Raw genomic sequence first — 27,056 nt, forward strand, 5'->3', positions numbered from 1 at the left:
ATTTACATTTCTAAAGGGTGCCTGCTGCCGGGGGTTTAGGGGTACACTTGACGCATTCTCAGGTGACTTCCTGCCTGAGTCACATCAGGTGTCTCCGCATGAAATTTGCTGGGTGGATACTGGGAAGTTGTTGCCCACTTTTGCTAGGCATTATCGTTTGGATATCGGGGCTACGTATTCCATGTGCTTTAGTGAGAGTGTTCTATGAGTGGAATTCTCCACACCCCACCTGAGTTAAGGGGAACTTAGGTACATCCCAGGAGTCTGTACTGATCTGTGTATGTACAGGGAATGGAAAATTGATTATTACCTGATAATTTTCATTCCTTTTGTGTCACAGATCAGTCCAGAGACCTGCCCATTTACTTGGGCGAGGGGGGGAGAGTCCGCCACTTGTACTGTTGCTTTGTATATAGTAGGGATGTGCATTCATCTAGGACAAATTAGACAATTTCAACAAAATTGTCTTATTCGTCCTGTTTCGGCCACCCCGAAAAACAAAGGAAATTTCGTTTCTCGAGGTTAGTGTGCACTAGCTCCCATTAGCGTGCACTAACCCCGTTAGCGCGCACTAACCCGAAATTCGGGGCGGCTGGAAAAAAAAGGCCCGAACTGTGGGAAACCGAAATTTCCCGCGGTGGGCCGATAACAAAGGCTGAACCAAAAGGTTCAGCTGAAGCACATCTCTAGTATATAGTGCAGAGTTGTTGGAGGTTTTCAATGCTGATCACTTATATTAAATTTGGAAAACAAGTTTTCCGTTGTCTTTTTGGGCGACTTCACCTTCTTTCGGCTTGTTGGAGGGGAGTGAGTTTGCTTAGAAGCTTGCTTAGAAATTTATGGTTATTGGTGTCATCTTGGCTTGAGTAAAGGTCAATACTGAGGGACTGTAGGTGGCACACTGGGTTATGTATAATGTTAGTGAAACTTTCTCTGTCTCCAACTGCTGGCAGGGAGGCAAAACCCAGGAGTCTGGACAGATCTGTGGTATTACAGGAACAAAATTTTCCTATAATAAAAAAAAAATGTTCTTCTTTTTTATTGGACCAACTTAATACATTTCCTACTCTTCCCCAAGTCCAAACAGAAGTGAACAGGACAGAGCGGGAGATGACATTACCAGAAAATCCAAGGGAGTCGATGAATACATTTCAAAGGGAGCGAGAAGGAGGTTGGGGGTTGATGTGTTAGAGTGATAAGGAGGTGACAGAGAAGCGATAATATTTATATCTGTTTAAACATTCAATTTATGAATCACAGCATATCAAGAAGCTGATTGCAATTTATAGTAACAAATAAAAACCATCCAATATAATAACAAGCAGCAAATCATGGTACAGACACTACAGAATTAACAGCATAATCAAAAATAGTAGCATAATCACATTACAAATAAAATAACAGCCTAAAATAACAGCAACAATATCCATTCACTACATCCAGATATCCTCAACTAAATGCCATAGTAAAAAAGCCTTAAGATGTTTCAAGAATTCTAGGTTATCACTGATACCTCAAATCTCTATTGGAAGGGTGCTTCAAAACTTAGAAACAGTCATGGAAACTGCCCTAGATCTAAATCTTTCCAGCTTGCTGTCTTGGATCTGTGGTACACCTAGCAAACCCTGTTGGGAAAACTTCAGAGGCTTTGTAGGAATATAATGGACAATCATACCTGACAAATAGTAGGGAGCCATGCCATGCAAAACTTTAAAAAGCAGAATTAAAATTTTAAATTGGACACAAAGTAATGGAGTCAGAGAATCTCTCTAAAAAGACCACCAATCAGGCTGGCTGCAGTATGTTATACAAGCTGTAATTATTATTTATTTTAATGCTTTATACCTTTTTTGGTTCAAGGTAGAGAAAACACGCTGGCTGAAAGTGAGATTCTTGAAACGTTAGCATCGAATTGTCTAGTGCAGAGGTAGGCAAGTTTGGTCTTTGAGTGCCACCATTAGGTCTGGATCTTAGGATATCCACAGTGAATATGCAAGAGAGAGATTTTCATGAATTAACTACATGGTATGCAAATATATTCCTACATATTTGTTGTGGCTATCCTGAAAGCCAGACCTTTGGTGCCACTCAAGGATTGGAGTTGCCTACCCCTAGTCTAGTGTATCTAAGATATATTTTCTAAGTTACTGATTATAGTTTGAACTCTGAGCATGAATTTCTAAATTGTAAGATGACTAGATTGTAGGCTTCAGAGAGCAGGGAGTCTTATTTCTACACAGTGCTGCATATATCTTGTAGTGTTATACTTAGTAAAGGCCTGATTTTCAAAAGCACTCGACAAACATATTTTTACCCCAGAACATGCTAATTTTTGAGGAGCTTAATATCGCCACAATATTAAGTCAGAGGAAGTACAGAAAAGCAATACTTTCTACTTTTCTGTGCACTGTTTGGCCTCCTCAAAAATTAATGCCTGCACTGGGCAGGCATTATTTTTGATGGTAAAAATGTGTGCATTGAGCACACTTTTTTTTTTTTTTTTTTTTTTTGCATCGGGGGAAATAGCTAATAGCCTCATTAACATGAGGCGATATTAAGTCTGAGGAAAACAAAAAGGAGGACTGTCAAAAAAAAAATATGTTCCGTGCTCATGTTAGGAAAAGGAATGCTCAATTAACAAGCATCCCTTTTCCTAACCTGTGCCTGTGCACAAGTTAGGAAAATGGATACTCGTAAGATTGAGTGTCCGTTTTCTAACCCACTGACGACCACCTTGCCTGGGCGCCTGCTGCCAAGGAGATGCTAGGGGTGCACAATTTCATCTAGCGCCTCCTTTTTATCGTAGTAGCCCATTTGCATATTGCATCGGGTGCCCCGGAGAGGTTGATCGGTGCACGTTAGGAGAGCGGGTGCTCAATAATGAGCGCCCATTTTCCGCATGCTGATATTGCATCGGCCTGCTGTTGTGAAATAAAATTTTACTCTTTTGGATGCAGATATGCTACATTGTTATGAATGAGAAAGATCCTGATCTGATTAAGAGAATGTTTTTCTTTGCCATGGAGGTATCCTTCGAAACAGGTTTTAGCTGCTGCAGCTATGTGTGACTCGTATCCGAGTTTCAGCCTAATGTGTCTTGAAACTGCCAGTCACTGAAAAAAGGAGGATTTATAATGGAGACATAAAAATCAAGTAAAAGTAATATATCACCATTCTCAAAATCAGGCAATCCATGTGTCATAACTGGGCCCCCATTTTATGACTTAAAAGTGATAGTCGAGCAGTAACTGCAGTTTATACCTTGCAGTATCATCGGGCACTATTGATTCCATCATGCTTTCCTTTGTTTTCATTGTAGCACAAGCTGGAAGGTGCCCTGCTGGCTCTGGGGCAGTTCCAGCATGCCCTGGATGAGTTACTGACATGGTTGACGCACACGGAAGAACTGCTGAACGAGCAGAGACCCATTGGTGGAGATCCTAAGGCCATCGAAATTGATCTTGCCAAACATCATGTATGTTACTCTGCCCACCGAGACGAGTTTTGATTTGCATCTCAGCAGTGTTTCTTTTTATAGAATGAGGAGGTTGCTGAATGAGGATTATATACAGAGGGTTTTCAGTTTACCATTTAAGGCTTTAAGTACTCAGGCAGTGTAAACCTGCTGCTTGACATACCGTATGATTTAACATTTTTGGATTTTCGTCCAAAAGACTGTGGGGGTCATTTAATAAGCTGCGTTAAGGCTTTACCGTCTAGCAAATGCCTTAACACAGAGATAATACACGCTATTTCAAATATTGTATGTTATGTCACCCTCTCAAAACCTGGAGAAAAGCAAATATTACAATGAGCTGATTTGCAGGCAGATGCATGCAAATCAGTTCGTTACTAGGTAATTTAATGCAAATCAAATAACATGCCCTGCCTCAAAATTCATAAGCCATGTTATTTGATTGAAAGTTAGCTACACCACAAGAGCTGTAGCTAACTTTCCCCAGGAGTATTGGGACAGGAGCTGAGGCCTTAAGGGGCCTGCTTCCCCCAACCCCTGTTAGGGTGCAAAAATTGGTAGGGATCTACTGAGACCCTGTCTCACTCCTGGCCACCCCTCTGAGACAGCCAAATCTAAAATAATGAAAAGAAAATCCCCTTGGGTAAGCTCCCATAGCAAAACCTCTTCTCTTGTTAAAAGTTAGGACCCCCCCTCCAATTCCCTAACTCCCAGGCCCTGGTGGTCTAGGGTTGGAGGCACAGTGCCCCCTATGCTTTGACCCCAATGCCATAATCAAAATAGTTCTGGCTGGGGGATGGAGGGGCACAAGGGCCCACATCATCACTTTTAATAAAGCTGGGGCCTCTATCACACATTATTTTCTGGAGTCCACTAACCTGTGGTATTTTTCCCCCATTTATATTTTACTGCCAGGGAAAATACTTCAGGATTCACTAACTTGTGGTACTCGATACTGCAGGTTAGTGAATTCTGTAATTATTTTCTCCTCGGGGAAAAATATCACAGCTTAATAAATTGATCCCTTCTGTTTGATATTTCACAAAGCAACACTGGTATTAAAGGATGAGGAGATTGGAGTGGCTGGATGTGTTCACTTAAAGGCTTAAGCTCTGTGGTTGGATAATAGTAGCCTTTTCCTTCTTCCCTTGATGCTTTCGTAGCTGAAATGCAAGTGTTCAAATCATTGTATAAGGCCATTGTGCATGCGGTTACTGAAAGCTGTCTTTTCTACAGTGCTGCTATTTATAAAATAGATGCTGTCCCTGTTTGCCATTTTTTGTTAAATACTATGCAATTCATCATGTCGGTGAGTCTTTAGGCTTATTGGTTTAATCTGTCTCCCTCTTTGATATGGTTCAGGCTGGTTTTGAATGCTCCTGTAACATAATCCTTTCCTTGTTCACAGCTACTGGGAAATATTTCAGAACCTAACCCATGCAAGCTGTGGCAGTGTTTCCTCATGCCCTCTGGCATTTGCCTTTTCCTTGTGTTTGGTTATGCCAGTAGTGATATGTGTAGCCCTAACAGTCAGAAGATTTCAGCATGCCCAGCTGCTTCCTGTCATCATTTAGTAATTTTTCTAAATTTTGGGTTTTGGCAGTGACAGGAAGTGGTAAAAATGCTGTTACAAATATTTTAGCTATTGAATTGAAACATTAGGAGGTCCATATTCAATAGGCCGGTTAGTGGACAAGTTATCCAGCTAAAGTTAGCCGGATACCTTGTCCCATATATTCAGCGGGAGAAACGTCTTGCTGAATATACCAGCCTAAAGTTATCCAGCTGCATATAGCCGTATAATAAAAAATAACCTAACTGGCTGTGTTTGAAAATAGCTGGGTAGCTTTTTTAGGTATACGGTCTTGTGTGGCTGGTAACGTGCTACTTAACCAGATATCTTGAAAAGACATTCGGCTAAGTAGTGCTGTCATCTACTAAAGAAATATGTTGCCCCATCCCATTACTCCCATCACTCCCTCCTCCCCTCTCCCCAAAGCATAAGTCAATTTATATATTATATCCTGATCCCGCCCCCCGTCCCCTAAACCTTTTTAAATAATAAGAGATTTGCCCCCTTTCTTCATCGCCAAGCACGAGGGACCCTCTGCCCCACTCCTGGCGTTTCCAGCGCTGCTCTGACAGAGGCAGAGAGGGTCCCTCGCTCCCGGCGATGAAGAAGAAGGTATCGGCGGGGATGGGAATAGGGCGCAGGACCCACACTTTTTCCTAGTAGGTGGGTGAGAGGGAGGGAGGCAGACTGAGCTCCTTTTAAAGGTAACATCGGGACGGAGGCCCGGCTTCCAAAATGGGACAAATCTCTATGATTTAAAAAGGCTAAGTGGCGCATTACCAGCCACACAAGGCCGTATAATTAAGCAGGTCTAAAGTTATCCAGCTATACCTGATATTCCTGGAACGCCCCGAAATGTCCCATTTAGTCGGATAAGGGCTAAATATATCCGGGTAAGCCATTTAAACAGATAACTATTACATTGTCCCTCTGAATGGCTTTTGAACATGGACCTCAAGGTGTTTGCAAGTGTCTTATTTCGCCTTAACAAATTCAAAGAATATTGCATCTAATATTTATTCATTCATTCATTCATTCATTTATTTTAAAATATTTGTATCCAGCTCAATCCACTACTTTTGGTGGTTTGCAATAAGACATCTATAATAAAAATCATAAATAATTATCTAAAATCAAATTTAAAATATAGCCTTACATCATGCTGTAAAAAACCAACCCAGATAACCCTATAAAACAATAAGACAAAAACAAGCAAGACATGAGTGACATTGTCTTATATTTTCAGGAGCCCTGTATAAGCATTCCCACACACGTTTTGATGGCTCGATGCGATAGTATTTCTTATTTAACATTAACCGTTATGGACAATATATTTAATATCAAGGACCATGTGGTTAAATGATGAGTTTAGCATAGATGCAGTATCTCTGAACTGTGTATCGTCCGCCTGTCTGTAGGTTCTGCAGAACGACGTGTTAGCTCATCAGTCTACGGTGGAAACAGTTAAGAAAGCAGGGAATGAGCTAATAGAATCAAGCGCTGGAGAAGAAGCAAGTAATCTCCAGAGCAGGTTGGAAACTTTAAATCAGCGCTGGCAAAACGTGTTGGAAAAAACAGAACAAAGAAAACTGCAGCTGGAGAGTGCATTGTCCCAGGTAAAGGAACATGTACTAGTGAGATGATTTGTCTGAGGCTCATCAAGATATAAAGGACCTTACTCAGTAATTACTTTTCTTTTTCCATAGGCACAAGATCTTATGAACAAGTCCTGTACATTCTTTTTTTCAAACAATAACATTGAGTATCTGAACATCATTTATAGGTGCAGTGAGGTTAGATTTCTGGTGGGCAAATCGGTGACCCTTGTTTCCTGAAGTGCCAGTAGTGGCAAGCAGTCTATTTGGGGGGAGGGGAGGTTCTGGGGAAGGAGTGGTTGTCCAGTAGACTGTCCTCATGGAAAACCTTTCTAATCTACTATCAGATTACTAAAGCACATTTTTTAAAACTGTTGCTGCCGCTAAATATTTCAAACCCAATACAAAAGCCTCAGGGCTGGCAGATATGTCCCACATACAAGTGAATTATTTATGCACCAGAAAAATTCAAATCAGCCAACCAAATCCAGCTGCTATCAACATGCAAATTAAATTTAAAAATCATTATAGACTAAGAGGTCGATTTTAAAAGCATTGCTCACGCAAAAATGCCCACATACTTGCATATGTGGGCCACACGGGAGCAACGCAGATTTTAAAAAGCTGCAAATTATGAATATATGTACCCGGGCACATGTGAAAAGTAAGGGAGCAGTAAAGGGGCAGGGCATGAGCTCTACAGGGCAGGGCCAATACTTCCGCACATAACTCCGTATTTTAAAACCCAAAAACCGCAGCACTCGTATGCTTGTAGCTTCACTGCTGCTTCTAATGACAAGCAAGTCTGTAGATGGTTGAGTGTTAGGGCTTATAAGATAGGGCGAGGGGTCCCAGGACAAGTGGGCGGCATGCAGGATAAAGAACCAGAGGGGTCCGAAAGACCTCAATATTAACTGTAGAAACTGGAGGACTAATTGAAAAATTGGGGATGTGTCTCCCGTGAGCATATTTTAAAACCCGCTTACATACGTGTGTAAAAGCCGACAAAGTCCTATGGGAGACACTAGTTTTGCTTGAGTGACCTCAAAATTAGGAGCATGCTTACGCGTGGTTGGTGTATTTTAAACTATACTCGTGCAAGTGCGTGCATCATTTAAAATTCCAGCGTATCTGCGCTTGTGTGCCAGTTCACGTCTGTATGGGCATACACATGCTCATTTTAAAATTACCATCCCTGTAACAGAACAAAAAAACAATGTAAATTCTGTGTGGGTTACACATCCTGGGCAGGGACCTTGAACTCCGCTGTGCCAAGCCATCGCCCACGCCAAACCACCACACTGTACAATTGCACAGCTTGTACAGTGGGGTTTTGCCAGCCCTCATTCCTACCGATCCTCACAAACTACTCAGAGCTATCATATGCATCCTGACTATAATTGCCTTGTTTTTCTATTGCTTATACAGTATGTGTGGTTCTGAGAAATCATGGCCATGAAAAAGGAATATTACAATCAGTGGGGTGTGGTGTTAGGTTATAAGAAATTCAAGAAAATGGAGAAATTCACATATTGACACAAGTGTGGTACAATTTTCAAAGATAATAGATACTGCTGAAACTGGCATAATGAGCTAACTTGGTCTTTTCCAGCTAAGGGCTGAAATTAAAGATAAAAATCCCTGAAGATTTAATGCAGTCTTTGTGTTCTGAAATTCTGAGCATGGTTGTCATCCATTCTGTAAACAGGCAGTTAAAGAAAGAAGAATGTTGCTTGATAGTGGAAGGTAACACTTCGGAATGTAGTTAAAATGGAGCTGCCCTGATTCTAGTCCTTGCAGAATATAAGGCCTATACCAGATGTTTCAAAAGAGCCTTCTAAATGAATACAATTCTGGCATATTATAGACTATAAAAATTGCAGCCCCTTCCATCTCCTTCCCCGTCTTCTGAAATACCTGGAGCTTCATGCACCATTCATTCATTCTTTCTCTCTCATTCTTTCTAACCCCCCTCACTCAATCTCTTTCTTTTATGTTGCTTTAAGGCATCTCCATATCTTCTTAACTGTATTCTTTCTTCCTTTTAATCAATTTTAAAACATTTAAAGGCTTATAATTTTATTGCTTCTATACATTCTCTTCTAATTCACATTTCCCCTTCCTATACAAAAAAAGATTTCCTAAAGAGGCAGACTGGCTACTTTGATCACTATTTAAATCCTCAGAATTAGGCAGATCTTTAATTTATGATAGTATAAACCTAGGCTTTATAGATTATGCAAAATATATAGCATATATTATACAGCTATGCATGCATACATAATCCTTAGGAGCTCACGAACATTGTTCACTTATTCTATGGGGCATAGAATTATGATGTAGATGTGCTGCATTATTTGGCAAGGCCCTTCACCCCATATCCAAACCTGAAAAGATGCCTTCTGTTCTTACAATAGGAAAAAGATTTTAGCTTGCATGCAAACCAGACCAGGATCTATGATCCAATTTCATGCAACAGTTGGATTAGCCTAGTTATAGTGAAGATATAACTGAAAAAGATTTAGGCAAACAGAAGTTCAACAAAATAAAAAAAGTGATGTTTTTGGTCAGGAATCTGTAGGTCAACCAATTTTTTTTACATTTTGCCTTACAATACAGTAATTGAGTTTTCTGCAAGAGTCAACTATGAAAACATTATACATGTGCTTATTTCTATTAGAACTTAGCTTGATAATGTATGAGGAATTACATACAGTATCTAGAATTAAATGTATAGTTTCATGTTATTCTTCATTAAAATTGTTTTAAATACTTAGATAATTCAAGTAGAAATGGGCATTGTTTATACTTTGAAAGGCTATAAAAAATGATGATGTTGACTTGGTCCAAAAATAGACTATTAATTGCTCTTTGAAATGCATTCAAAATTCTTATCTCTGAGTTACAAAAAATGTGCCTACATTGTGTAATTCAGGCCCAAGGTTTCCATAGTGAAATTGAAGATATGCAGCAGTGGTTGACAGACACAGAGCGTCAGCTGTTGGCATCAAAACCTGTTGGAGGTTTACCAGAAACAGCAAGAGATCAGCTTAATACCCATCTGGTAAGTATCTTACTGTCAAAAGATTGCAGGGAGGATCTAAGTATAAAGGCCCCAGTATACTTTCTGCAGCACCTAGCATGTAATTGTAGAAAGTTGAACTACAAAAGAAGTTGATTGGTTGATGCCCTGCCAGTTGGCACTGAAACCCTGTCTACTCTTCTGTGCATTAAAAAAAAGGCTGGTCAACATAGGGCTTTAAGAAAGATGTAAAAGTGTAGGGTTCCACTTTCAAAAGCAATGCCTAGGATTGACTTCTAAAAGCTCCAGGGTTCTCAGCTGTATGAACTCATTTCAAAAATGCTCAAGCTGTTTGGCCAAAACATGTACGTATTTTGGCCATTTGAAGACTTTTTTTTTCCAAAATGCATTGTTTTATTATTGTGTATTTGTTTGAATTCAGATGTTGCTTACTTAGCAAATAATAAGAGCACAGCTGTTAAAAATAAATACTTAACTCTGCCATTTACCATATGCCAGCCTTTGATTTGAAGATTGAGCCCATGTTGATAAGAACTTTGTATATCTTTTTGATGAAAAGTAAGGCTTCAGGGGGTGATTTTGTAACAGCCCGCATACATTAGACAGCAAATACACGAATAAGTTACAGCAATCTTCAAGTGAACTTATGTGGCCAAGTTCCCTTTAAAACTTATTTTCACCAAAACTACCCGCACACAACTACACTGGCTAATTTTGTATGCAAAACGTTTTGGGGAAAATTTATGTGCATGCTTTTGAAATGCACAAGTGCCCGCATAAAGGCAAATCTCTTGCCAGTTCTGCCCTTGGACACAATTTGGCTCAATCCAGATAAACTTTCTTGCAGGCAAGACATAGACAGCTAATTTTGCCCATATATCAGATAGGCAGTTTTATAACAAACCATTTCCCCAGGTAAAGCAATGTTTCACTGGCAGAAATGCCTTTAAAAATTATCTTCTAAATAGGAGTTTTGTCTTCTTTTTCTGCAGTTTGTTGACTGTAATTGGTAGTTTAAACAAAGTAATATTTCTGGTTATAGATGCAAGGAAAACCAAGGAAATGGTTATAGAAGCAAGTAAATGCTTCCATAACCAAGGAAATGGTTAAAGAAATGCTTCTATGGCAAGGAAATGGTTATAGAAGCAAGGAAAACCAAGGAAATGACAAAAATTGTACTTTTCTGTAAGTAATATTGATTCATGGTACGAAGCCTGAGCAGGGGAAGACCTCAGAACAACATCTGAAAATATTTCATCACAGAGAGGGTGGTGGATGCATGGATTGAATTCTTGGGGGAGACGGTTGAGTCATATATAGCAATGAAATTAAAAAAAAAAAAAAAGTGGGATAAGCTCAGAGGATCTAGTGACAAGAGGATGGTGATGAAGCACTGGAGTAACTTCCACGGAGTAGCAATTACAATTCTAAACAGTAGTACAACTGCATTGGGCCTCCAAGAAAGCAATGGAGTAACCTGCCTGGAAGGATCATACTTAAAACCCAAACTTCAATGAGCATGGGAAGGCTGGATTGAGTTACAACAGCTTTACTAACCTTGGTGGCTGTAGAGATTGTCGCATTACTTGATGAGAGGTCATGAAAGGGGACTTGGGCATTGTCTTTTAGGAATCAGGGTCTGAGATGACCTACTTGCAGAAGTGGTATAGATCATTATTATAGCAGATTGTTGGCATGCTTAGGATGGATGGTGGAAGGGAGTTGAGAGGTCAAGTGGAAGGACATGGGGGAAGTGAGAGTAGGTAATGTGCATAGTAACATAGTAAAGAATCTCAGAAAAAAAGACCAAATTGGCCCATCCAATCAGCTCAGTTGAGATTCTTTCACTTTGATCAGATAGCAACACCCATATGCAAACCATCATCAGTTCTCCCCACTCCATGTCTTTTATGTGATCCTTCAACCTTTTCCCTACACTGCTCTCCATATCAGTCCTAAGCTTGCCCAGAATCTGTCAATATACATTACGATCCTCCACAACCTCCGCTGATAGACTGTTTCATACCTTGTTATCTTCCTCTTTGAGTTTTACAAGAATAACACTAAATCCAACACTCAGATCCCCCTCCATGTGTTAACACCAAGTTTTCTGACAGTCCACGCAGCCACTAAAACCAGCAGGGCTATTGTCCAAAACATTATGCTTACCCATGTTCATTGAAATTTGGGTTTTTACTTTGTTCATTCCATGCAAGTTACCCCAATGCCGCCTTAAAAGCCCAATGTATCTGTAACACCACTGTTAGGGTGGCAATCTCTGCTCCATGCAGGTTACCACTATTGGCTGTTCTCGTGGCCTGTGGTGCCACTAGTTTATGCTTCCATTATTTCTTCACATTTTGAAAGTAAGGATCCTTTGTTTATCACATGCCTTGTTGAAGTCTATGGTTATTTTAGCATTCCAGCATCTACCAGCCTTTCTGTGAAAAAATATTTCCTTCAAACAAAGCCACCAACTAAGTGAAAAAATGTAATATAATAGTAATCACTTAGTAAAACCATCCACTGGAAGTTTTAAACTAAATATTGTGAAGACAATGGGGAATATACTCATAGCCAGTTACCCGCATACTATAGTCATATCATCATTGTATCCCACATTGCCTCTACCCAGTGTTTTAACCAATCATTTTTTTAAGTTTTTATATGTACAATTACAAGCACCTGCTCACTATTATGAAAATTGCACCCAAAATGTATTGGGTGAAAGCCACCCACTGACATGGTGAAGGTGGTTTTCACATAACATTTGCCTCAGAAGTTACCCCATAATACAAGTCGACCAACTCTGCTGATTCCCATATAATACTCCTTCTAGCTGTTTGCAGCTTCATCCATCTGCAAACACCAGGGAAAGTGGAAGTGGTGTGGGGTGCTGCATAAAGTTTCAAACAAAACCCACAAAAAGCAAACTGTGTGCTCCATGGGTCCCTCTTTGCTTTGCTTTTGGAAATAGAGGAAAAAAGATGTAGAGCGTGGGATGTGTTTTATGTCAAGTGCATTTTTCGAACACTTAAGAAATTAAAATAGATTTGTACAGTGCAGTCTGGGAGACATTTGATATGATTATGAGTGGTAAGGATTTCAACCTTCCAGTTTTTTAAGATTTTGGATATGGGATTGGTTGAATAAGTGAGATACACAGCTCTACCTTGTTACAAAGAGGAGTAAAATGTAAGAAAGATTGAAACAGTAACCTCAAAAGTGCATATTTCCAAAATACAAACAAGTGAAATTGATCAGAATTCACTAGCATCCTTTTATTTATTTACAGTTTTATCGCCCCCATCCTTTCTCTCCCGTTCCTTCCCTGGCTGGACTAGCATCCTCCAAGGTTGAGGCCTTCCTTTCCTGTATTGGCTAGCATGGGTCACGCATTTAGCTCAGTTCTGGAACTGGAGCAGTCACCTATGCAGCATAGAGAAGCAAGCCAATCTGGGACTCCTCCATTGCAGTGCAGACACTAGCTCACCAGACCGCCACTTTCTGCCTTAGAACTACCTATTACAGAATAATGTGACTTTTTAATTCCTTTCTTTAGGAACTCTGTGCTGCCTTTGAAGCTAAGGAAGAGACGTACAGAGGTCTGATGCTGAAAGGCCAGCAGATGCTTGCAAGATGCCCAGAATCTACTGAAGCAAATGTTGAGCAAGACATAAATAAATTAAAAGAGAAATGGGAATCTGTGCAAACAAAACTTGCTGAAAGACGAGTATGTTGCCTTGTTTTATGCATTAATATGATGTGTAGTGCTGCTTTTGTGTATTGTATATTTTTCTTAATATGTACATTTGAGAGCAATATTTTTCACTTTTTGTTCTATAATCAGTGCAGCTGCTGCAACTTTCTGTCTTTTGCATGTGTTTGCCATATTTGTTGTAAATCTCCATTCCTGTTTGTGCCCCGGATCAGTCCAGATGAGTGAGTTTATGCTTCCCTACCAGCAGATGGAGGCAGAGAACAAATTTTTTGAGGCACCTCTACATAACCGAGAGTGTCCCCTGCAGTCCCTCATTATTTCTCTATCTCTAGCAGGGAGGTTGTTCACCCTTGGCTTGACTCAGCCCTTCTTGGGGGGGGGGGGCTGATGGCCAGAGGTCCTGGTTACCTTACCCCCTCTGGACCCTTCACTCCCTCGGTCTCCTCAGCTTGTGGACTTCCCAGAAGGACTTCCCAGTAGCAGAGAAGTCCTTCTGTTCCCTTCCCTTTTTCTTTCCTGGCAGATCAGGTATGTCTCTTTAAAAAAAAAAAAAAAAGAGTCAAGAGCAAGTAAAGGAGAGGCAGGGCTGAGGCAGCAGTAAGTGCTGTGTTCCTCTTCCGGGAGGCAGACAGGAGGGAGCAGACCAAAGTGCCTTTGCTTGTTGGGGCTGAGTGCTGAATATTTCAGCATCGGGGAGCCCTCTGCATCAGCAGCTGCTATTTTTAGGCCCAACTATGTGGGCAGGCCAGACTAAGCCAGCATGCCGGTTCCCACACAGCACGACAAAGTTTGTTGTGGCTGCAGTTTGAGGCGGGTTCGCCTCAATTTGGTCTCATTTTGCCGCAATTGTGCTTCGAGGGGGGAGGGGCTGGGACCTCAGCGGGACCCCCAGGGGGTGGCAAAAATGTGAAGGTGGCTGGGCTGGCTCTGTGGACTCTGGGGAGTGGTCAGAGGAGCTGGCGGCCATTTTGGCAGAACATGCTGAAGTGCAGGCTGCCATTTCTGAGCCCCGGGTCTCCTTTCTCATGCTTTTTCCTATGGGAAAGGACCCTGCTAGGGGCAGGGAACAGGAAGGGGCTCAAGAGGTAGTGGATCATGACTCTTCCTCTTCGGACCCAGAGGCTTTTTCCATGGGTTTTGTTATTCTCCTTCATAAGACTTATTTAGCCAGAAAGAAGTTAGGGGCAAAGAGATCCTTACCTAACAAGTCCCAGACAGCCAAGAAGGCTAGAGGGCCAGTGGAGTCAGGAGGGTTCCTGCACATATTGGGAATCGGCTGAGCCCCGGAGGAGGAGGATTCGTTGGAGGGTACGGATGATCTTGATCAGTTGCAAGGGGATCCGGTGGGGCAAAACAAAGACCCGTTAGTGCCCTGGGGGTTCCGATTCAGGATCCGGACCAGGGCCCAGTGGATGTATTGGGGGATCCAATGCAGGATCCGGATGCCCAAGATCTGGATGCGGTTCCGGTCATGGAAGGTGATGACCCATGAGTGGTCTGGCTGTTCTGGAGGGAGAAACTGGGTGCGTTGATGCCTCAGGTGCTGGAGGCGCTCGGGATTAAAGCCTCCCAGGAGGATTCGGATAAGGAAGGGGTGAACCCGCTCCTGGAGGGATTGCGGGGACCCCCTACAGCTTTCCCGTTGCAGAAACAGGTGAAGAAGTTGGTGGATCGAGAGTGGGAATCTCCTGAGATGGGCCTGAAGGTAGCGAGGGCTGTGGGGAAGCTATATCCCTTGCTGGATCAGACCTTGGAGGCGTGGAGAATTCCCAAGGTGGATGCAGCTGTGTCTGCGGTTAGCAAAAAGACGACCATCCCAGTAGTGGGAGTGGCAGCCCTAAAGGATATCCAGGACAGGAAACTGGAGATTCTGCTCAAGCGGCTGTTTGAAGATTCTGCTTTGACTCTTTGTGCACTAGTGTGCGGATGTCTGATGCAGAGAGCCTGTTTGTCCTGGGTGCAGAAGGCACATGACAAGCGTTCAGAGCGGCAACTGACGCAACGCAGGCAGCCCACTTAGAGGCAGGGGTGGCCTGGGTGGCCAATGCTCCTTATGACATGGTCCGAACTGCTTCTAGAAGTATGGTCTCTGCGGTGGCATTGCAAAGGCTCCTGTGGTTGCGAAATTGGTTAGTGGAGAAATGGTCTAAAGCCCAGCTTTAGACTATACTTCAGGGGGAAGTTTCTCTTTGGGGAGGACTTAGAGCAGCTCATGAAGCAGTTGGGAGAGTCAAAGGGCAATAAATTGCCTGAGGATAGGAAGGGCCCTAAGAAGTTCTTTCTGCCATGAGCCCATTTTTGAGAGGATAGGAGATTTCAGGCGGGCAGGATCCCTGCTCCAGTATCGCAGAAACAGAGTTCTGGCAGACAGCAGCCCTTTTGGTGTCAGTGAAGGTCCCCGAGGGATGGTGGTTCCTAAGGAGGGGGTGGAAAAAAGATTGGGCAATGAAGGTGTGTTGGTTTGCTTCTCTTTGAAGACAATTGGAGGGAGGCTGTCTCTCTTTTGAGGAGTGGACCAGAATCACATCCAACCGGTGAATCCAGGTGGTGATAAGAAACGGCTTCACCTTAGAATTTTCTCGGCCGCTCAGGGAAGCCTTTGTAGTCTCCTGCTGCATTTCCCACTACAAGCAAGAGGCGGTGTGGGACACACTACATCGGTTGCAATTTCTGCACACCTTTGTTTCGGTGCCACCTCAGGAGAGGGGGCAGGGCATGTATTCCATGTACTTCATGGTGCCAAAGAAAGAGGGGACCTTTTGGCCCATTCTTGAAGGTAAATGGTGCCCTTCGGGTGCCGTGTTTTCGGGTGGAGATGTTACGCACAGTGATAGCAGTGGTACACAAAGGGGAGTTTCTAGCGTCATTGGACTTGTCAGAAGCCTATGTTCATGTACCCATTTGGACCGAACACCAGAAGTTTCTGAGGTTCATGATTCTGGGAGAACATATCCAGTTTCGAACTGTTCCCTTTGGTTTGGCACTGGCATGAAGGTGATGGTGATAGTGGTGGTGGCCCTCAGGAAGCAAGGTATGCTGGTACACCCATACCTGGACGATTGGCTGATATGGGCGAAGTTGGAGGTGGAGTGTGATCACGCAGTCCAGTGGGAAATGCAGCTTCTGGAGTCATTGGGCTGGTTGATGAACCTCGCAAAGAATCATCTGAGGCCGACCCAGTCTTTGGAGTATCTGGGAGCATGCTTCGATACCCGATTGAGGAAGGTGTTTCTGATGACAGTCCTCAAGTTACCGAGTCAGGTTCTTCGGCTTCTGCACCTGTCGGTCCCCAAGGTCTGGGATTACCTGCAGGTCCTGGGTTCTATGGCGCCTATGCTGGAATTAGTGCTGTGGACTTTTGCTCACATGCATCCTCTGCAGGCGGCTTTGTTATCCTGTTGGAATCCACTGTCAGAAGAATTTCAGCTTCCTTGACCATTGCCAGAGAATGCCAGGTCCAGTCTTTCATGGTGGCTGTCTTGGCGCAATCTGGAGAAAGGAGTGGATCTGAAGATGCCTGACTGGATGCTAGTGACCATGGATGCTAGCCTCTCTGGCTGAGGGGTGATTTGTCAAGGGAAATCAGCCCAGGGTCAGTGGTCGCCGGAGGAGGTGACTTGGTCTATCAATCGACTGGAAACCAGGGCAGTGTGCAAGGCCTTACTGGCATTTCTTCCACTCATTCGGGACAAGTCGGTGCGAGTATTCTTAGACAATGCGACAACAGTAGCATCGTCAGGGCAGCACGAAGAGTCGTCTAGTGGTGCTGGAGGCGCAAGAGCTGTTCGTGTAGATGGAGAAACATCTAGTGAGATTAGCAGCTTCTCATGTGGCCGGAGTGGACAATGTACAGGCGGACTTCCTCAGCAGACAGAGTCTGGACCCAGGGGAGTCTGAGTTGTCGGTGGAAGCCTGAGCTGGCATCTGATATACTCAGAGTAATGAGAAGTGTACAAAGTTTGGTATATATTTTGTGTTAAATCAAGGGGGGCCTAGCTTGCAGGGGCTCCAACTTTGTCTCTGCTTGCCCAAGGTTTATTGGGGTTTGTTAAGGTAAGCATCTTGGCTTGGGTATAGGTCAATACTGAGGGACTGCAGGTGGCACTCTTGGTTATGTAGCAGTGCCTCAAAATTTTGTTCTCTGCCTCCTTTGCTGATAGGGATGCATAAACCTACTCATCTGGACTGATCCATGGTATTTCAGGAAAGAAAATTAGCAGGTAAGAACCAATTTTCCTTTGCTTCATGATTATAGCTCCATGAGCTTTGGGATTTCAGATGTAAAATGCATTACTACCTTATGTAAGGTGAATTTTAAAAGCGATGCGTGTGCAAAAAGTCACAGATGCACACACAAATAGTCCTCATGCACACTAAGGCTATTTTATAGTACTTGTGCGCAAGCACCGATGCATAAATATCTTTGATCACATTAAAAAAAAGTGTGGAATAGGGGCAGGTCTTGGGTTTTCCAGAGTGGGGCCAGCATTTATGTGCAGAAGTTGCGATTTTATATCCTGGGAATGCAGCATGCATAGGGATCCTACCTGTGCATATTACTTCTGCTGTTTATCAGGTGTAATTCTAAATCTATTTATAGCCAAACACTGACTGCGTGAGGGATCTGGGTAAACTGGGGGGGAGTGCAGGCTGATATTGCACAGAATTTGTGTACCCTATAACTTTTGTCAAAGAAACAACAAATTATAAAAAAAAAAAAAAAAAAGAACCAGAGGAGTCTTGATGACCTAGAGATAGACTGGGCAAACTGGTGGATTAATTAGTAAAACTGGTAATTTCCTTTGTGTGCATGTTATAAAATGAGTTCACTTGTGCATGTAAAAGCCAACAATTCCTAAGGCAAATGCATGCATAGCAGTTGCTCGTGTAAATGCTTAAAATTAGGAGCACACATATGCGCACTAGGCATATTTTATAAAATGCGCATACGCTTGTGTGCACAATATGAGATTCATGCGTATGTAAGCATGCACCCACATATGCTCGTGTATGGGCGTACCCACACTCATGTTAAAGTTACTGTCATAGAGTGTACCATGGGCATTGGCAGTTGGTGGTTGCTGACATTTTCTCATGGTTTTCGTTAGGGACTAATATTTGCTGGTGCATACATTTCTGAACGATAGGTAGCTGTATTGGATTTCCCAGCGGGGGACCTGTTGCCTAGCATCAGCTGTTATATGGTGACATTATCTGCGTTCCTTTATAGGTAAAACTGGAAGAGGCTCTCAGCTTGGCCACAGAGTTTCACAACTCACTTCAAGATTTCATCAACTGGCTTACACAGGCCGAACAGACTCTGACAATGGCCTCTGCGGCAAGTCTAGTCCTGGATACAATCTTATTTCAGATTGATGAGCACAAGGTATGTGCGGTACAAACATATGTGAACTGCTTTGTGTATACCCTCAGAAAACTGACATGGTGGCTATAGTAAGAAAGGCTGATGAAGTTGGAACATGGTGAACAGGCGTTGTTGAAAGGAATTGGGAGGGCAGCTTGGCAACAACAGCTTCTTTAATATTGCTTTTATAGGTCATTAAACTAAAGCACAATTTAAAAAGTAGAAAAGCAGAATGGTTTGGCACAACCAACACTGGATCACAAATAGCCTATCAGGATACTATGGAAAATGTTAATTATTAGTCTGAGAAGACAAGATTAAATAAGTGAGAAAATAGTAGTGGATACTAGCAGTAAAATTTGAAGATTATTAAATAATACTATAGGATGTATTTATTTATATATATATATATATTTTTTTATTTGTTTATCCAAATGGTCTAGAGTTCTTGGATGGGAATCATGCATTCTGATTGGTCTATGCCCAACATTTTGTTTACCGTGAATGGCAATTTTGTTAGATTAAGAATGTTCAATCACGACAGTTTTCAAACTGCTTTTAAATGAAAATCGGATCTATTTTGTCTTAGTTTTAGTTTTGAAACTCTATGGGCAGGTTTACAGTAGTAATTACAATACCCTCAAGTTTGGAGCTTGCCTTTTGTGAAAGTCCTGCTGGTAATGAGCACTTCCCACTTGCCTGTTATTTAGAAGGAAATACCTAATCGCTAGTGTATTAATCACTTAAATGTACTGAAAGAAATAGTTGGATGTAGGACAGTGTGAGATCTGGCATGTGCATGTGGTGCAGAATCCTCATTTACCCTGCATTGCTTTATTTTCCCTTTGAAGGTGTTCGTCACAGAAGTGAACTCACATCGTGAGCAGATTGTGGAACTGGACAAAACCGGAACCCATTTAAAATACTTCAGTCAGAAACAGGATGTCGTCCTCATTAAGAATCTTCTGATCAGTGTACAGAGTAGGTGGGAAAACGTAGTGCAGCGTTCAGTGGAAAGAGGAAGGGCTTTAGATGATGCAAGGAAACGAGCCAAACAGGTACAGTAATCCAGCAACTTTGCATAAGTATTTAAATCAAGCAGGATATTGGTTACAACAAGGAACGTGCAGACAGGTCGAGTTCAAACCAGGTGGATTTCAACTTGGTTCGAGTTTGATGGAAATCTTCAGCTGGTAAAACCTGGAGAAAATGCAAAAAAAAACCCTTAAAAAACCCCCCATTATGCATCTCAGAAGAATCTGAGCCAGTTTCACCAATTTCAAGAAATCTCTTTTAATTTTCTCAAAGATCAAAAGCAGATTTTTGCATCTGATATGGATTTTCTTTAGAAGAGTTTGACATACTGATTTGACAAACCTGCATTGTTTTTGCAGTCATCAAATCAGGGAATGACCACAGCAATTAAAACATAGTTTATGATGCTTTAAGGCAGGTATAAGAAGATTGAGTAAAGGGAAACAAGAAGCCTCCTGGTCTGGCATAGTGAAGGCAAGATCTCAGTAATGATTTCTACCTCTGCACACTACAGATTTTGAAGCAAGAGTCTACAAATATGCATTATTAATGTTTGAATATATTTTGTAAGGATGTGCATTTGTTTTTCACGAATAAGACAATGTCAATGATATTGTCTAATTCGTCAACATTTGGTAGCACCGATATACGAAGTGACTTTTGCCGAAAGTTACTGCGCACTGCATATCTCTTAGTGCGCCGTAATACCAATTAGTGCGCACTGTTTTTCTAGCTAACGAACTCCTCTGAATTGATACTTTTTAAGTAGCATTTTTTTAGTGCACACTAACATTAGTTAAAACGCACTACTACATACTTAGTGCGCTGTAAGTTCTATTAGGGCGCACTAACGGGCCTTAATGCGCATTAACATCTAGCTAGTGCGCACTATCTCGTTCGGTGTACTGCGCACTAATGCTGAGATAGTGCACACTAACCGGTTGTTAGTACGCAGTAAGGCCCATCAGTACACACTGGTGGTTAGTGCGCAGTAAGGCCCATCAGTGCATACTAACTGGTGGTTAGTGCGCAGTAAGGCCCATCAGTGCACACTAACGCACTTCATCAAAAATTGCCGAAAAAAAAAAAAAAGAACCGTGGGAAAACGAAATTTTCCACAGAGTGCCCAATCCGAAGCCCGAACCAATATCTTTAAACGAAGTACATCTCTAAGTGTTAAGCTGTTTTCCCTTCAACTATTGAACAAACTCTTCAAGTGCTGAAACAAAACACAGTGGACACCTCAAACGAAATTAATTTCTAGTTCTGTTACTTTGTATACCAGATTTGTATCCGCGCATGCAGAAATAGGGCTTTACAGTCAAGCTGTTATGGACATTGCTTTTAAGAATTGGTGATGTGAGCAAGTCAAGAACTCTCCCATTTATGAAACTTTGATAAAAAATTAAATACCAAAGTTAATCTATGGCATACAAGCCGATTACGCTGGAAATTAACCAGCAGTAAAAAGAACTTCGGCGCTGTCAATGATTGTAGTACAAATTAGTTTGACTACATTGGAAGTTCATTTCAAACATAATACGTTAAGTTTCACCAAATATCTGTAAATCATAAGTGAAACCATTTTTAGAAAAAACATAAAATAGAGAGACACAGAGAAACCTATGATTGAGTTTACTGGTTTTAAAAAGCCATTGTTTAAAACAACCAGGCTTACCAGTTCTGAGGTTTCTGTCTCTATAAAAATTGTTTTCTAAATTTATGACCACAGCATAATAAAGATTGGCTTTTAGATGTTAATGTCTGTACAACTTGTTACATTATACGGTTAGTCTAATTTTGGTATATACATTGGAAACTAGCCGGTCCCATTTTTTTGTCACTGTTACTTTGTATACCAGATTTGTATCCGCGTATGCAGAAATAGTTTTATAGGAAAATTGTAATTCTCCTTATTTCTAGAATAGGAATCATTGTGACACCAGTCTTCTGGCTGAGACTGAGTGATACATGACATTTTTTTATGTGTGTCTGCTAAGATGAAAATGGCAAAGAAGCACAAGAGTTCAGCCAATACCATTTTGAAAGTAAGCTGTAATGGGTTGAGAAAGAGTTGTGCTCTCCTGCTCCAATCTTCTTGTAGGTTTTATCAGGGGGGTGTGAGACCTGCTGGAGGGAGAACTTGGAGTCAGTGGATGAGTCAAGCCCACCAAGTTCTGGGGAGAGAGGAAATGTCAGAGCATGGAGACCCCTTGTTGCTGGTATCTGGGGATGTATGGAGTACTTTGGATCATTGAGGCCTCTTGATCTTGTGGCTGAGAGGGGGTGTGAGTTGAGGCATGGTGGACCCTTGCTACTGGTGCCTGGATGAAGGTACTGGGACTATCAAGGCCCTTTGATCTTATGTCCAGGAGTGTGGAGAAAGTGGGGGGAGTTGGGGCATCACAGAGATCACTTGCTGCTGTTTTCCAGGGGAGGATACTTGATGCCATCAGACTCCTGATTTTTGGGGCACTGAGGACCCTTGCTGCTGGTGTTTGGTGGAATCAGGATGGGGTGATTTGGATTGCCACTGTCCCTGGATCAAGGTGTTATAGTGAGGGTGACTAGGGCACAGAGATGTGATTTCGGTGCTCCATTTGTTTCATTCGTTTCGATGGATAGTAGATGCGCAAAACTGATGGTATGCGTATAGGGAGGCGGCCACCCACATATGCATATACCATCAGTTTTGTGCACTTACTATTCATTTATGAGATACGCGCGTACCACCGAAACGAATGAAATGAATGGAAAAATGAATTCACATTCCTACTGGGGCCGAGTTTATCGGCAGCCATTTCATTACTGGCAGATGGCCGGTTTTCAAAACCAACGCCGAGACATTAATATCTGAGCGATAAATGTGTGTCTGAGACGCACATTTATCTTTTTGCATTCAGAGTGAATGAGTAATAGGCTCATTTACAAGCATTTGCATGTGATGAGCACTAACTCATTCACTCCGTGTTGGACGCGCGTTAAATAGGCGCTAATCCCCCTGTTGCATGAGAGGGTGGATTAGTGCCTATTTAACCCGTGTCCGACGTTGGGTTAAACAGTGTGCTCAGCTGAGCGTACTGTATTGCATTGGCCCCTTTATTTACATGTTTATTTACATTACAGGTATGTGCACTAATTATAGCACATACCTGCTAACATCATTAAGGACCTGGTCAGCACACATACTAAGACTTTAGTGCATAGTATGCTATTTTGTGTTTGTGCTAAATAGCCTTAGCTTGCACACTAACTTTTAGTGCAGAGATCTCTTTTATCTTCTTAGTGCTTGTGGTCACTGATACCAAGCCCACATCTCCAAAGTGGAGGCATAATGTGATAACATCATACCAGCTGGCTGATTGCTTATTTCAATTATGAAGGACTCTTTAACTGCATTTAATATGCAACTGTATTTAACTGAAAAGTCCTTGAAGCTAAAATTGAGTTTTTCCACAGTTTCATGAAGCCTTCAGCAAACTTATGGAATGGCTGGAAGAATCGGAGAATGCCTTGGACTCAGAGCTTGAAATCGCAAATGATCCAGACAAAATCAAGACACAGCTTACCCAGCATAAGGTGAGTCATAGAGGGTGAAATGCAACGTGTCCAGTTACATGGCAGGAAACCCCCATCATAATGAACCCTTTGATCCAGTAGGGAGAAGTAAATTTATGTTCTCTTGGCTGGAATGGTATCCCGCACCAAATTAATGCACTGGCTCACTTCCAGGCAGTAAAAGAAGTGGGAATGAGATATCTCTTCATGTTCCCCATTCATCACAAAGAAAGGTCAGCCTTAAGGAGACAGATATTAAAATATCTTGGATTATTTAGCAAGAGGAAAATATTATACGGTACCTGCTAGTGAAGAGGCAAAAACCCCAATGGGGCATGTGGACTTTGGATTCAAACATCACAATCACTATAAGTTTGCTACAGTTATTGCAGAGCTTTCTTTAGAACTGGTTAAGCTTCACCAAACCTTGTTTATTTTCAAGGGCTCAGTCACAAATGAACACTAGTCTCTGGCTGATTTTTGTCTATGAAGGTGAAGCTGATTCTGGAAAATTACCAAGAGATATGAATGAAATCTTATGTGCTATACTGACATACTATAGTCACACTGTACTCCTGCCGTCTTCAGCTAACTGTGCCTCAGCCTGCTTCATCCCCTTCCCTCCCATACGCAGCTTATCAGCCACAGCACCTGTTTATGATCTGAGCTGTCAGATCCTGTGCTGGTTTGTCTTCTCTTTATCAGAATGGGATTTTTTTTTTTTACATTAAAGTATGTCTTAATTGCTGAGCTAGTGGTCCAAGTCCTAGGGTTGTTGTGCAGGCTAAAAGAGGTTAGAATACTTTTGCGCTAAAGAAATGAATTCCACAATATTTCAAGCTTCCTTCACTGCCAGTTCTCTCATTCTGTGGAGCTTGTCATTGTGTAACATTGCTAACTTGTTATGCTGAATCTCTTCCAAGAATTGTGGCTTGAACTGCAGGCAGCAAAAAAAAAAAAAAAATTTTTTTTTATTAACTTGTAAAATAACAGCAAAATTAATAATTGCTGTGTCCCTTTCCTGTTTTAATTATTCTGATTGAATTTGTGCAGTATTTACAGTAGCCATTCCGTTAATGGTTCTCATTAAAGCAGCAGCACCAGCTAAATCTTTCAAAAAAGCTGCCTACTCTTTTCTCTTTCTCCTCATAATACGTTTATTATGGGCACTGCCTCTGTGTTAAGCATCCTCGCTTGAGGCCACATTTTAGCTGTTCGTGCTGTATTTCTACTTTGCATGTCTTGGGTCCACTCCCCATCTGGAATTCTGGTAAGGTTCAGCCTAGCCGTGTCTGGACTTGATGTAGGTATGATACCGCTGGGTGTGCAGCGTTCATAAACATTAAGGGGGCAATTTTGCAAAAGCCAGCTTAGTTGCAAGATACACAGGTACTTTAGTTACATGCGCTTTGTAGTTATTTAGCCAGAGTAGTTTCTCCTTGAACATTAGCCAGCATAAACTGCATGCAGTAAAAGTGCCTGCCTACGTTGCACTGCTGATGGTTTGGGCCTCTGCTGCTGTTGAGTGGATGGAGGTGGGGGAGTAAAATGATGCGTGTATATTTGAAAATGCCAAGTATGCATGCTGTCTTCCTCTCCTGAGCTAAGCAGGGCCTCAGAAATGCCTCTTTCTAACCCGGCTAAAAGTGAACATACTGTGGAAACCTGTGCCCAGAAGGCAGCTATCAGACAGGCCAGTGCACCCAGGCCAGTCGCTATTTATCCAGGGAAATAGGTCTGGAAATTTCCTTCCAAATTCAAATATGTTTTTAGAAATTAAATCAAAATGAGAGAGCAGAAAAACCAGGAGACCTGAAATATCTGCATATGCCATTCAGTGACCTGAGGACACTCCCCCCGCTGTTTTCCTTCTCTCTTTCTCTATCCCGCCTTCCTGCTCAAGTTATGTGTACACAATGGATAGCAATGGGCTGCTGTACTGTAGCTTTTGCTCTTTCTGATTTCATTGAGAATTGGCCATGACTTTTGTAAAACGAGGGAAGATGTAATATATTACAGAATATCTAACTAGAGATGGCTACATTATGAAAAGGATGTAATCTTTGCTTGGACTTTTTAGATAAGTCAGTACTCAGTTTTCCCTCTGTATCCCACCTTCTTTGTGCCTAAGGTTTCTTATCAATGCCCATAACATCTGTGCTGTAATCTGTATGTAAAAAAAAATCTATTTTTTATTCAATAAAAAATAAACAAGATAGTATTTGATCATAGTCTCCTTCCCGCCCCAGAGTCAGAACTTCCTGTGTCAAACCATATGAATAATATTTCTAGACATGCTTTGCTAAGACAAAGTTACCGTTTGATAAACGAGGTATGCATAATCTGACCATGTACTAGGAACCTTACAAAGCATTCGTTATTGATTTTTATTCACTTTCTTCTTTCCTCCCTTCCTTGGGATAGCTGACCTACCTTAACATATGTCCTTGAGATGTCCCCAAGGTTATTAGTATATTCTATGGTTCTCTAATAGTGTATGTTTGTTTGAAATTTTTTTTCTTTTCACTTCAGTTTTGTCAGTAGACGTTTTGTCTGATTAACATGACCAAAAAGGGGTTAAACTAGGCACACGTCTGAAACCTGTGAGCAGTAACACCGATCCTCAAGGCTTCAACACCCCAGCCACTGTTCATTTGCACATGTCCGATAGGCACTGATAATTCAGTTACCTAAAAAAAAAAATAAAAATCTATCAAAGCTTTTATTCACTCACCCAATAAGAAGAGCTGAGCATTCTGATTGTGAGCACCTTAATGGCTCCTATTAGTAAATTGAAATATCGATGGAGAAAGGAGGCTTGCAGAGAAATGTGGTGCGATGGGAGGGGGTACACAAGAGGATAGGGGAGAAGCACATCTTTTTTAACAAGTAGCTAGGAAGCTGACCCGGAGTATGAAACTGAGTTCACTAAAATGTAGGAAGAATTGTATCTGGAGTATGAAACTGTGCATGTGGTTCCTGTGGATTAAACATCCCCAATTTCACGGCATGCTTAAGCACTTGAACATACAGATATTTTCATCTTGAAATGTTAAATCATTGGCTCTTTCTGTCGTGGCGTGTAGGAATTCCAGAAATCTCTCGGAGCAAAGCACTCTGTGTATGACACCACCAACAGAAGTGGACGTTCTTTGAAGGAAAAAACATCCCTTAATGATGACATTCAAAAATTGGATGACATGCTTAGTGAGCTTAGAGACAAATGGGACACTGTATGTGGAAAATCCGTGGAAAGGTAAAAGATCCAAATACCTGTAATTATGTAGTAACTATTTAACATTTTACTTTTTTTTGCCAGCTAAATCAAACAAAACTTTATTGTAAAAAGTGCAATATTAGCAGGAAAGTATCGTTATAGAATACATTTTGTTTTTTATAAAATAAACCAAAATGAAATGTTGCATCTTGCTTTTAAAGATGTTTTTTGCCCTCTGCTGAAAAGAGACAGTTTTCTTCTGTACTGTACTGAATTTTATAAGATATATTTTAAAATTTTGTCAATGATGATTACATTTTAAAAATCTTAAATAATTGTTAGATTTCATCTTGCTAGTAGATGCCATTCTCATTTGAATTATTTTCATTTTAAGTTGCTGTAGTGACAGTAAAGATAGTTTAAATCATATTCAGCAAATTTTATCTACAGTTACAGCAAGTATTATGATATCTC

At 41.6% G+C, this 27,056-nt stretch overlaps 1 protein-coding gene across 1 annotated transcript in view; it reads left to right on the top strand.

The window, feature by feature from the left end:
* Positions 1-27,056, top strand: part of DST (dystonin) — a 925,809-nt gene that overhangs the window by 828,685 nt on the left and 70,068 nt on the right. Inside the window, 8 exon segments of the mRNA XM_029595689.1 lie at positions 3,320-3,475; positions 6,467-6,664; positions 9,579-9,707; positions 13,249-13,419; positions 18,638-18,793; positions 19,624-19,830; positions 23,267-23,386; positions 26,452-26,621. Coding sequence (XP_029451549.1) covers positions 3,320-3,475; positions 6,467-6,664; positions 9,579-9,707; positions 13,249-13,419; positions 18,638-18,793; positions 19,624-19,830; positions 23,267-23,386; positions 26,452-26,621 — 1,307 coding nt within the window.

Source organism: Rhinatrema bivittatum, chromosome 3, assembly GCF_901001135.1.
Source record: "Rhinatrema bivittatum chromosome 3, aRhiBiv1.1, whole genome shotgun sequence".
In the NCBI taxonomy this organism is placed as follows: Eukaryota; Metazoa; Chordata; class Amphibia; order Gymnophiona; family Rhinatrematidae; genus Rhinatrema; species Rhinatrema bivittatum.